The sequence below is a fragment of the Orycteropus afer genome, unplaced genomic scaffold, assembly GCF_000298275.1.
Source record: "Orycteropus afer afer isolate SDZICR_OR568_19922 unplaced genomic scaffold, OryAfe1.0 scaffold00054, whole genome shotgun sequence".
NCBI lineage: Eukaryota > Metazoa > Chordata > Mammalia > Tubulidentata > Orycteropodidae > Orycteropus > Orycteropus afer.
Genome location: NW_006921641.1, coordinates 9,210,301 through 9,222,650, shown reverse-complemented (window position 1 = coordinate 9,222,650; position 12,350 = coordinate 9,210,301). Strand labels below are relative to the sequence as shown.

Sequence of the window (12,350 nt, the reverse complement as noted above, 5' to 3'; positions counted from 1 at the left end):
GTGACTTCGCTGTACTTGTGCAAAGTAAGAGGGTGGGTGATAATAATAATAATTGTTGCCATTCATGAAGTGTTTTATATATATATATATTATATAATGAAGTATTATATATAAATTTATATATAATGTGAAGACAAAGAGTCTTCACATTATCATCTATTTCTCACAACAATTCCATGTAGCAAGTAAAATTAGTACTTTTATCCCCAGTTAGGGTAAGTAACTTGCTCAGGGTAATATGGCTCAGAAGTGGCTAAGCTGGGATTTAAACTCAGGTGACTTAGAGTGCTATGGATTTGGCTTTGAAGTTGGACAGACCTGGATTTGAATCCTGGCTCTGGTCCTTACTAGCAGGGTGATTGTGGCCAAGTCCCATAAGCTCTTCAAGCCTCAGGTTCTGAATCAGTACAAAACCAAAAAAAAAAAAAAAAAAAAAACCACTTTGCGATGATGAGTCGATTCTGATTCACGATGACCCTGTGTGTTTCAGAGTTAGAACACTGCTCCACAGTGTTTTCAATGGCTGACTTTTCAGAAGCAGATTTCCAGCTCTTCCTTCCAAGGAGCCTCTGAGGGGTTGAAACTGCCAATCTTTTAGTCAACAGTTGAGTGTTTAACCATTTGTGCCACCCAGGGATTCCTGGATCATCACAAAAAACCAAACTCACTGCCGTGGAGTCGGCTCCGACTCATAGCGACCCCTCCTTGGGTTTCCAAGGCAGTATCTCTATGGAAGTAGATTGCCCAGTCTTCGAAGAGTGGCTGGTGGGTTTAAACTGCCAGCCTTCATTAAACACAACGCTGCCAGAGCTGCCCCCTAAACCGAGAGAAGATTTTTTTTTTTTTCTCTCCTAGGAGTGCTAGGGTGTTAGGATGTTTGATTGTTCTACCAAAGAATTTTGGCATCCAAATTTTTAATGTAATTCAGCTGAGTGATACATTAGTAACATGGAGACCAGAACCTGTCATCTTGGAAGTAAGTTATTTTAGTTTTTCTGTTGTAAAAACTCCCAGAACTGATCCCAGTCCCTGCTGGTGTATCTCCAGGCATGGCTGCTTCATGGCAGACTTGCAGGCAATACTTGTGGGTGCATCCTGCCTCCCTGACTCCTCCATAGGAATAGACTGTCTGCTCTGGCACAGGTGAGAACTACCCTTGGAGTCAAAAGATGAGAATTTAAGTCCTGGCTCCTCCAGTCTTTAGCTGTATGACCTTGAAGAATCTCCTAACCTTAGGTGTCTCATCTGTAAGACAGAGAAGATTCCATTCACCTCACAGGGTAATTGTGGGGATGTGGAAAGACTGGAATCTTTGACCTATAGGGTATTATTGTTATAATGATGTTGTTACAAGTGTACTGGATGGTTGTTACCAGAGGCTGAAAGTGAGGCTCAAAAATCTTTTACACATCTAGCAGATCTTTGGACAAAGCCACTTGGAAAAGACCTCCTCAAGAACCACTTTCAGCCCTCTACCCACAATGTAAAGTGGTGCATGCCATGGACTTGACTCTGATTCATGATAACTGCACATGTCAGAGGAGAACTGCCCCATGGAGTTTTCAATTTTTCCCTCTAAATTTTATTGTTGTTGAGAATATACACAGCAAAACATACACCAATTCAACCATTGCTACATGTACCATTCAGTGACATTAATTATATTCTTCAAGTTCTGTGACCATTCTCACCTTCCTTTTCTGAGGTGTTCCTCCTTTGTTAAGATAAACTCACTGCCCCCTAAGTTTCCTAATCTGTTGAGTTTTATTGTCAATTTGATCCCACATAGATCTTAAAAGAGCATAATGCTCAAGACAGGCATTTTTGACTAGTTAAGCTAAACTATTGTTTGGTTTAAAGATGACTTCTAAGGATATTTTTTGGTTTGATGTTTAAAGATTATCTCAGGGCAATAATGTCAGGGGTTCTGCCAGCCTCCATGGCTCCAGAAAGCCTGGAGTCCATTAGAATTTGAAATTCTGTGCTGCATTTTTCCCTTTTGATCAGGATCCCACGATTCCTCCATGGAGTCTTTGAGCAAAATGTTCAGTAATGGTAGCTGGGCACCATCCAGTTCCAGGCTCATGGCAAAAGAGGCCGTTATTCATGGAAGCAATTAACCACACATTCCATTTTTTTCGCCCTATTCCTGACTCTCCTTCCTCTGTTGCTCCAGGTGAATAGTGGCCAATTGTTGGGCTTTGAATGGCTGCTGGAAAGCTTTTAAGACCTAAGTCACTACACAATAAACTAGAAGGTAGAAAAGAAGTATTAAATCAACTATCAGGCCAATTAACTGATATGTCCCATGCAACTATGACCCTTAATCTCCAAACCAAGGAATCAAGGACCCAAATCCCATGAAGAGATTTTTTTGTACCCAAGCAGCCCCACTAGCTACTTTTTTTTTTTTTTGTCATTTGTTGTAAATATATCTATCATACAACTTTGGTCAATTCAGCTTTTTACAGGTGTACAACTTACTGACAGCAATTATAGTAATCAGTTGTAGAAACTTACCCTTAATCAATACGATTTTTCCTCCCTTTCTTCCTCTTTCCTGTCCCTGATAGCCACTAATAAGCTTTGGTCTTTGTACATTTGCCTTTTCTTGTCTTTTTATATAAGTGAGATCATACAATATTTGTCCTTTTGTGATTGGTTCATTTTGTTTAGCATTATGCCATGAGGTTTTCAGTGCTTAATGTTACTAAAGCAAGTTTCCAGGTGCTTGAACCACTAACATTTCCATTAGTGGTGCCCCCAAGCACTTAAACCATTTGTATCACCCAGGAACTCTGGTACATCCTTTGTTGTTGTTATGTGCTGTCGAGTCAGACCTGACTCATAGCGACCCCTCCTTGGGTTTCTGAGGCAGTATCACTACGGAAGTAGATTGCCCCATCTTCCTTCCAAGGAGTGGCTGGTGGGTTTAAACTGCCAGTCTTCTGGTTAACAGTCAAGTGCCTTAGGCACTATGCTACCAGAGCTCCTTAGAAAGGGGGTATAGCTTCCTGAAGTGTTACCCAGTCAATATTAAGGAATATATCATGTTTTTAGTATCTAAACAACCAGGCATGTTAGGGAATAAGAACACAGAATTGGCATTTGTTTGAAAGTTTAAACTAGAGATTTTAGAAGAAAATTCAGGCTTGTAATGTTCTGCTTTGGGCTGTTTCATTTGACTTCCTTCAGAGAAGAAGTAACAATCTGCCTTAGCTCTCTCTTGTCTGCACTTCCTCTCATTTCTTGGTTGGTCAGTCCCCCCATTTACTACTGCAGCTGTCCCACCAGAGGATTACGCTTCAAGGAAGTACTTGGAGACACCCTGCTTCAGGATTGCAGATGAGCATTAAACTCTCCATTTGAAAAAAGATGACAGTATCTTATCCCCTCAAGGGGGCAAGGCTGTGGGGTAATGGTTCCTCTACAAACACTGGGCCTATAAAATGGTGAAGGGTTATTATTCTATTTAGGGGTGTGCTGGGAGTAGAGGTAGAGAGAAGACAGTGGTGCAAAGGGAATTTATGCTGGAATGGAAGAGGGTGCTCCCTATGTCCTGGCTGGTTGGGAAGAGGAGTTACTGCGACTGTTGGGGATGATGGAGGAGATGACAGGGGCCCATCTGCTGTAGGTAGAATGTTAGCTTCTTGTACCCCAGTCATTGAGCTGGACAGCACCTCATCCATCTATGGCCAGGCTACTCAGAGCAGAGTCTCCATATTCAGACTCCTGAGATAGGGTCAGCTAAGCCTTTAATCTCAGAATCATCATAAAAATCAGACAATAATAGTAACGGCAGCAGTAGAGTAGCAGATACCACATATGCCATTTATGAAGCATCTACTTTGTACCCATGACCAGGCTATTCATGTTTCATGCCTTATCTTTCTTGTTGCCAGCAGCAGCCCTGCAGAGGCTATGGAAGTCAAGAGGAACCAGATGATTTGCATCAAGTTGACCAGCTAGGAAGTAGTGGGATTCCATCAAGGCCTAAGGAATTCCAAGCCTCTGATCTTCCCCCAAGGAGCTCTGGTGGTATAGTGGTTAAAACATTTGGCTGTTAAATGAAAGGTTGGCCGTTTGAACCCAGCCTCTTTGTGGGAGAACGATGAGGCACTGTGCCTCCATAAAGATTTACAGCCTTAGAAAATCTATGGGGCAGTTCTACTCTGTCCTATAGGGTTGATATGAGTCAGAATTGACTCAATGGCAGTGGGTGATGGTGGGCAATCTTTCTACTAAATCCCATCAGTTCAGTGATGCATCCTTTGCCATGGCGCTGTACAGCCACTGGATTACTCTGGACTCAGGAGAGATCATGGCTGTTGGGCTGTGGGGCAGGACCCAAACAGGAGGGAGGCAGCTACCCTGATTGCTTCAGGATCCCCTTGGGAGCCAGAGGGGTACTGTGCCTCCTACTGGGCCCAACATTATGTCCTCCTGGGCAAAGAATGGACAACCAGCTGTGTATCGATTATCTGTCATGGGGTTCTAACCCTAGTTCTTAGAAGGCCCTCAAAGAAGGGAGAGGAGTGGTACAGAGAAAAGGGAATGTGATAACAATCCTTGGACAGTCTAACTGAATTTGGGCTTAATTCAGGCAATCTCAGAAGCCTGGGGATCTCTAAAGGTGAGCTAGACTTGACACTGAGATGGTGTGCTCTGTCCCCCCAGGGTATGTTGTATAGGGAAGTCAAGCATCAGATGAATTGCGGGATGAATATCCACAGGAGTGTTGCCTGATGGTCTCCAAATACTTGACCAAAGGGGCTGGGCTTGGTGAGAGAGGAGATCGATTTGATATCATCCCTGGGGTTCCCTATAGCTCAACACTGGTTCCTAACTATTTATAAAAGGCTTTTTACAACCACCAAAGTGTATGTGCAGACTCTTTTGGTCAAAAGACAAAGCTTGACTTGGGTGGGTCTAGGTAGGGACTAGCTTGTCCTCCCATTACATAGCAGTGAGTAGGGAGGGGAAGGATGCAGTTTCCTTCTCCTCAAATGGACACTTGCTTTCCTAACTAGAGGGTAGAAGGGACCCAGGCAGTGATAACTTTGTTCAGGATCAAACTCACAAGCCCATTGAAATAGCTTCTCCCTCTTGAATCATGTGGTTTAAGGCACACACAATGGAGGTATAACATGTGAATCATCAAAAAACCCAAACCTACTGCCATCGAGTCAATTTCAACTCATAACAACCTCCACTGGGTTTCCAAGGCTATAAATCTTCACAGAAATAGATTGCTTCATCATCTTCTCATGGAGCAGCTAATGGACTTGAAACGTGAATCATAGAGAGGCTAAAATTCCCATAGATGAGTGGCAATGTTTCTTTGGTTGCTTAGGAATGAGATCTAGTGGATTATCCTCAGGTTGAGGAGAGACTAAGTGTCTAAGTAGTATTTTACAGAATGGGATGGTATTTCCTTCTTTCCTCCAGAGAAGAGGAAATCTCTGATTAGGGGCCTGAATTAGGTGAGAGCAATGCCGGTTCACAGTCCACACTTGAGATAAGGGATGGTCATTGGGGCTGCTGTTGAGGCTCACATCAACTCCCTCTTAGCAGAGAAGGTATTTTATGCCCCCCAGCATGGCAATGTGATAGAAGAGCATGAACTTGGAGTTAACAGGTCTGGGTTTGACCTTGACTTTATAATTACTTGCCAAGATGAGCTGTTCCCATCTTCTCTGTAGCCCTGCCTATGCCATGACCCAGCTTATGGGTGTGGCCGTGCCTGACATGTAGGACCTGTTCAGTAACCATGAGCTGAATTGAATATCTCTGCTCACCCCCTTTGGCTCTGGGTGGTGCAAATGGTTAAGTGCTTGGTTAAGCACTTGGCTACTAATTAAATGCTTTGAGGTTCAACTCCACCCAGAGGCTCCTCAGAAGTAAGGCCTCATGATCTACTTCCAAAAAATCAACCACTGAAAATCCTGTAGAGTACAGTTATAGTCTGACACATATGAGGTTGCTTTGAGTTGGAAGCAACCTGTTAGCAACTAGTTAATGAGGGTTTGATGGGAGCTGTAAAGGAAAACCCCTTTTGTGTTTGCACCTTTCTCTATCTCAAATCATTCTAAAATTAGTATTGTTATGATTCTCTCCTTTTCTTGTCTTTCCACAGAGGATTCTGCCATTAATTTTGATAAACTTTTTAAAACACAGCAGTCAGAAAATTTTGTACATTCTTTCCATCTTGAAATTCCTATTTGTCTGCCAACTGAGTGAACTTGGGGACACATGTGAATGACCCAGTCAACACAGCCTGGGGTGGCTCTAATTTACTCTGCTTCTGAATCCCAAAGATGCTAGAGAAACACCACTAGTTGAATTCCTGGGAAAGGATGGGCCCTGCTTCCAGCACCCTGAAACAGCTTATCAAGAGAGCAATTTATTGAAAAATCTCCTGGTCCCTAATATTCAGGGCTCTGATACCATAGAAGGCTGCTTACTCTGAGTAGGCTTAGGGCATGGTAGAGGACAATGCCAGACATCAGTTTCCTTTTCCATGTCTGTCTGGGCCACATTTGTGGGTTTAATGACATAGAATATGGGTTTCCTTCCCTATAGGCCAGATAGCCCCTGCAGACATGGAGGTGTCCAGCTGGGTTACCTTCTGCCCTGCGACTCAGCAGACCCAACAACTAATCAAAGTTGATTCTTATCATTAAGGCTGACATCAGTGGCAGAAAGGTCCTGGCTATTGTCCAGGATCTGGGTGTATGTGTGCATGTGTATGTGCGTATGTGTATGTATGTAGGGAGAGAGAAGAGGTAGGCTGTAGCTCTACAAAGTAAGGAAGTCAGCACTGGAAATGGCTTGCCACATCCCACTTCTTGGGTACCTTTCATTCCTGCAGTTCATAGAAGGAAAACTGCTTCCATGTTTTGGAGGGGAGAAAGAAAATGAGGGAAGCCCACTCCCCCCCATCCTCAGGACTTGCTCCATCCTGAGAACGCAGTTTAAAATATTCTAGTCACAGGCAGGCTATTCAAATAAAATAGAATTTCAAACCACAAGGGGCTTGTTGAGACATTCAGTCTTCTAGGATGTGTGAAATGCAGGGGGAGGGGCGGGAGACGGGCCCTTGCCACTCTCAGTCCCCTTTATTACCAGCAGCTGCAATGCTAGACACATCCAAGTGTGTCTCAAAGCCATAGCGGATGCGAGCAGGTCTGACAGCAAATGAACACATGAAAGCCACCGCAAGGCTCTCCTCCCTGATGGCAACTTTAATTACTTGTACTGGCGCTCAGTAAAATAAAAATAAAATAAAATCAGAATATGCTGGAAATGGTTCTCCTGTTTCCCACAGAGAATAGGTTGCAGAGGGATAAGGGGAGGAGGAAGGGATGAATAAAAAGCGCCAACTCTGTTGTTTGTGGTTGGGCTAGGCAGAAGTCTTTAAATATTCATGCCCCATGTGCAACTGTGCAGAGCGAGAGAGGAGGCAGTGCCTGTAGCCCGGGCAGCCAGTGAGAGGCAGCAGTGGTGCTGCAGGCGTTGGAGGGAGACAGTGGAGTTGAGGCACTACTGGAGAGCCCTGGACACCAGGCTGGCACAGAGGCTCCTTGGCTTAGGTCTCCATTGTTAGTGGGCATCTGGCCTGGCTCCACTTGGACTCTTAGGGGCATTCTCCAAGGCCCTTCTGTCTCCCTGGCCTTCATCCCATCATTTCTAACCCATTCTCTGACTTACCTTTCCAAATGGCAAGTTGTGTCCCACCACTTAGAGTCATAGATGGAGTCACTGAGTGGTGCTCAGCTGCTAACTGAAAGTGTGGTAATTTGAATCCACTCAGAGGTGCCTTGGAAGAAAGGCCTAGTGATCTATTTCCAAAAGGCACCCACTGAAAACTTTGTGGAGCACAGTTGTACTCTGACACCATGAGTCAGAATCAACTTGACAGCAACTGGTTAGAAGTCATACATAACTGAGGAAAACTCTAAATGGGTTCAGAATGAATTTTGGTCACACTTGGCAAATGCCCCTTACAGGCAGTAGCTATCAAGATTCAGCCAAATTGCTGAGGGAGTTTCCAAAGATGCGAATTCCTGAAGTGAAGCAAGTCAAGAGGTCAGGGTGGGGCCTAGAATCTGGCCTATAACATCCTCCAAGTGACTGCAATTGGAGAAACATTACCCTACTAGAGGTTCTTTTCTAGATTTTCAAGAAAATCCATCTCCTGGGAGGGAGTATTTTGAGATGTTCTGTAATTACTTCAATTCTCTGGTGGGCCTATGGACCATGGCTAGCGTGGGCTTAGAGAAGATGCCCTGTGGTGGGTTGGGAGCTTCCTGGCTGTCAGCCTGGGAGCTCAACTCAACAAACTGCCTGTCCCTATGGGCCCAATTCTCATCAGGGATATCACGCATGGCCACCTTCTTGCATGTGTGCATCACAGTCAACAGAGACCCCTCTAGGACTGGTGGGGTTTGAAGGCGCTGATCTAACCACGTCTCATGTAGCAATGCAATATTCTGTTTCCCTGCCAGCAAACCTGGGAGAACAAAATCAACTTCCTGACTTCTGTAGTTAGGATTCAAATAAAACAAATGGTGGGGCTTACCAACCTTCTTCAAATGCATATTTCTATTTCGGTTATTTATTTTTCTGATGAAAACATTTTCCCCAACACTGGGAATTTAAAAACCTATCAGCATTAGATGAATGGTCTGAAAACTTGAAGGTGAAACAACCTGGAGCTGAGCACAGTGGAGTCACTCCCTTTCCTTCATTACGCCTGCTGAGCCCAGTGCTGGGAAAAGGCAGGAAATAGCAGAAATGGCCCAGAGCAAAATTGACTGGAGGACAAATAAAACATGCCAGTAAAACAAAACACCTGTTTAAGCTATTGATCATCTCAAAGGTTATTAGAGAAATTATGAAGTATTAGGTAAATCTCATTTTTACCTTGACATTTCTTTTTCTGAAATTAGGCTCATAATAAATCCACTGAAAAATAAATGTAAACAATAAAATGTGTTTAAGGATCCTCCTGTCCTCTCAGGTGAGCCAGCCATCTCTCCTCATTTTGATTTCATCTTAAGAAGCAGTGTTTTCTAGGGACCCATGCAGAGGCGTCTGAGAAATATCAAAGATGACTGTGCAATTTCACCATCTGCATCAGATAGCGTGGCTCCTCAAGTACAATTTAATTTAATGAATCTATTTATTTGTGCCCTGACTTCTTCCAAAAAAGATTTAAGGTGGCTCACAAAGATACATAAAATCAAGTAAGATAACATAAACTGGAAGAGGATGAGAAAGACGAGGCATATGCAGAGTTATAAAATCAAGCCTGAAGTGAGGCTGGTACAAACTGCACATCGTGAAGTTGTATTTTCTTTCATATTTCATTTCACCGTTCCTCAGATTAAACAAAAATTCATTTACACATCTTTCCCATTCTCATTTCAGTCTGAGTTTTTATTTCATAAAATCCCTGAAGGACTTGATTTTACCCTACAGGGAAGCCCATTCTCTGCACCTCTGTGCATCAAAGTGCTGCCTCCCTCAGATTTCTAGCAGCCAAACCAAAAACCAAACCCACCACCATCGAGTCAGTTGCAACTCACAGTGACCCTGTAGGACAGAGTAGAACTGACCCATAGGGTTTCCAAGGCTGTAAATCTTTATGGAAGCAGATTGCCTCATCTTTCTCTTACAGAGCAGCTGGTGGTTCAAACCGCTGACCTTTTGATTAGCAGCCAAATACCTTAACCATTGTGCCATTGAACTCCTTTCTAGCAGCCAAAGGAGGGGGAAAAGAATTGGATCAGTTTCTCAACTTGAAAGGAAAGCAATTACTGAGAGGTGGCACTGCTATTCCTGTCCTGACACTAAGCCAGAAAGAAAATTTTCCTGTGAATTTCCAGAATTCGCCAGAACTGGCCAAATCTAAACCATATGTTGGCTTTCTACTGTGTGCGAAGTGTTGGTGCAGGTGCCCCAGAAGAGCATAAAGAAGCACAAGGCAGGGCTCTTCTCCCTTGAAGTGTGGAGTCTGATTTCTGGCAAAACTCATCTTCCTCATTTGACTGCTAAACAGAAGCCTAGTGGTTCAAACCCACCAGCCACTCCTCGGAAGGAAGGTTGGGCAATCTACCTCCATAGTGCTAACGCCTCAGAAACCCAAGGATGGATCGCTATGAGTCAGATCCAACTCCATGGCAGTGAGTTTTTTTTTTTTTTTTTGTATGTTGACAGGAATATTGATTGAGTCCTCCTGGGTGCCAGACACTGTCAATCTGCTAGAAGAGCCTGTTTTGGGTAATTATCTATTCTGAAGATCAACAGTGGCTAACTACTATCTTGCTTGCTTCATGCTAGACAACGTTCTAAGCCCTTTACATACATTGTTGTTATTGTTGCTCCTTGCTGTCAAGTTAGCTTCAACTCATAGCGACCTTATCTATAACAGAATGAGATGTTGTTTGGTGCTGGCCATCTTCAAGATCTTTGTTATGGTTGAGCCCATTGTTGAGGTTATTGTGTTAATCTGTCTCATTGAGGGTTTCCCTCATTGATGCTGACCCTCCACTTCCCCAACCATGATGTCCTTTTCTAGTGATTGAGTTTTCCTTTATGTACATTAACCTAGTTAATCCTCATACCTTTGAGGTAAGCACTATATTGTCTTTACTCTCTGGGTGAGGAAACTGAGATCCTCAGAGCTTAATTACCTGCCTAAACAACCTGCCCAGACAATCAGTGGTGGAACGTGGCTTGGACTTGGGCAGTCTGACTCAGAGTGCATGAGCTCAGCTACTTACTATAACATGTCGAAGTCTAAGCACATTTCTTGGCCCCCAGACAGTATTACCTTATACTAAGGACCATGGCGCCAGTCCCTCAGTCTGCTCACAAAAGACATGACAGATACAGGAACCATTTGGGTAAGTGGCTCTAGAGCTGCCTCATTGAATGCCATTGATATCTTAGTGAAATTTATGTAAATCAAATTTTTGATGCTCTTTCATTTTGGAAATGTATTATGAGAGCTTGATGTTTTTTTAAAAGGGATCCTGTAGAAAGTCTTGTAAATCTTTGTTAGCCTCCTCTGTCATGTCTTGGCAAATGTTTTCTTGCTTTGCTTAAGTCAAGGTCCTCCTGTAAGTAGCTGAGTGCAGCAGAGGGTGGGTGTTAAGTTAGAGTCTCTGCAGATTGGACTTTACCATGTTGATAGATGTCTTCTCACTAGGAGATAGACAAAAGGGCTCTCTTGCCCTCCACACAGGAGAACAACCAGCCCAACCATCCAGGCTGTTTTCTTCGTTTTATAAGGTTTTATCTGGAAATGACAAAGGAGAGGGGTAGGAAGAGAAGTTAGAGAACTAGAGGAACATGGAGACTTGCCTCACATGGAGAGTTCTTCATGGGCGCAGGGAATGTAGCACTGGTCAGTGTAGCACTTTCAGATCGGGGGCCATCAGTGGTGCTGAGCAACAGGGCTTGGCCTAGGGGAGAGAGGAAAAAGGTCAAGAGTGCACCATCATCAGGAACTGAAAGGTTCAAGGGTGCTGGGAGAGAAACGCAGGGTTCATGGACTCTGCATGTTCTCATGGAGCCTGGGAACTACTTTAAGGATGTGTTTCTGCCCCTTAAATTGAGTGAGAGAGCCTACTTATTACCATCAATGAACTCTGACTCATACAAACCTTTTATTCCAAACTGCTTACGATGTCTCACTATCTGCACCTGACTTCCCAAGGTCACCAGTGTTAGCCCATAGCCTCAGAGCATCATGAAGCATGCCCCTGCCCCACCTCTGCCCCACCCCTGTCCATTTCCAGTCATGCCAGTACTCTGTCCTCCACTGATTCCTATGACCTTCACTCTCCTCTCCTTGCAAAAAGCCCAGGCCATCCTATGCCTAACATTCTGTCCAAGAAGGCTCATTTCCTGTGCTATCTTAGCACTGATCTGCTTGCAAACCTAGAAGGACGTAAGCCCCCATCCTCATGAGGTGATAGAAAGCAGCATCTGTAAACCTTCAGGAACTATAGATCATCTTGTAGATGGTAAGGACTGTGGAGATGGGTGCCACAGTGAGCTCATAACCTTTTAGGGGTCCGACAGAACTCCAAGCATTACTTTAGTCATGTATTTGTACCTTACTCCAACTCTTGGTAAAATGTAATTGAGTTACTACCAAGTAAAAAATTCGTCCAGAGCACAGTATCCAAGACAGACTAGAGATCTCAGAAACCACATCACTTCTCCTTGAGGAAGATTCAAAGAGCTGGGTTATGTGGCTGGGGAGAGAAGAGACCTCAAGCAACTGGGTGGTTCACAATTGTCTTCAAATGATTGAGGGGGGTTCTGGAAGAGGAGAA

At 43.9% G+C, this 12,350-nt stretch overlaps 1 protein-coding gene across 1 annotated transcript in view; it reads right to left on the bottom strand.

Annotated features, from left to right (window-relative positions):
- The window catches only part of ALK (ALK receptor tyrosine kinase), a 1,238,429-nt gene that overhangs the window by 175,966 nt on the left and 1,050,113 nt on the right, over positions 1–12,350 (bottom strand). Inside the window, exon 8 of the mRNA XM_007938814.2 lies at positions 11,371–11,471. Coding sequence (XP_007937005.1) covers positions 11,371–11,471 — 101 coding nt within the window. The remainder of the gene's footprint in view (positions 1–11,370; positions 11,472–12,350) is intronic.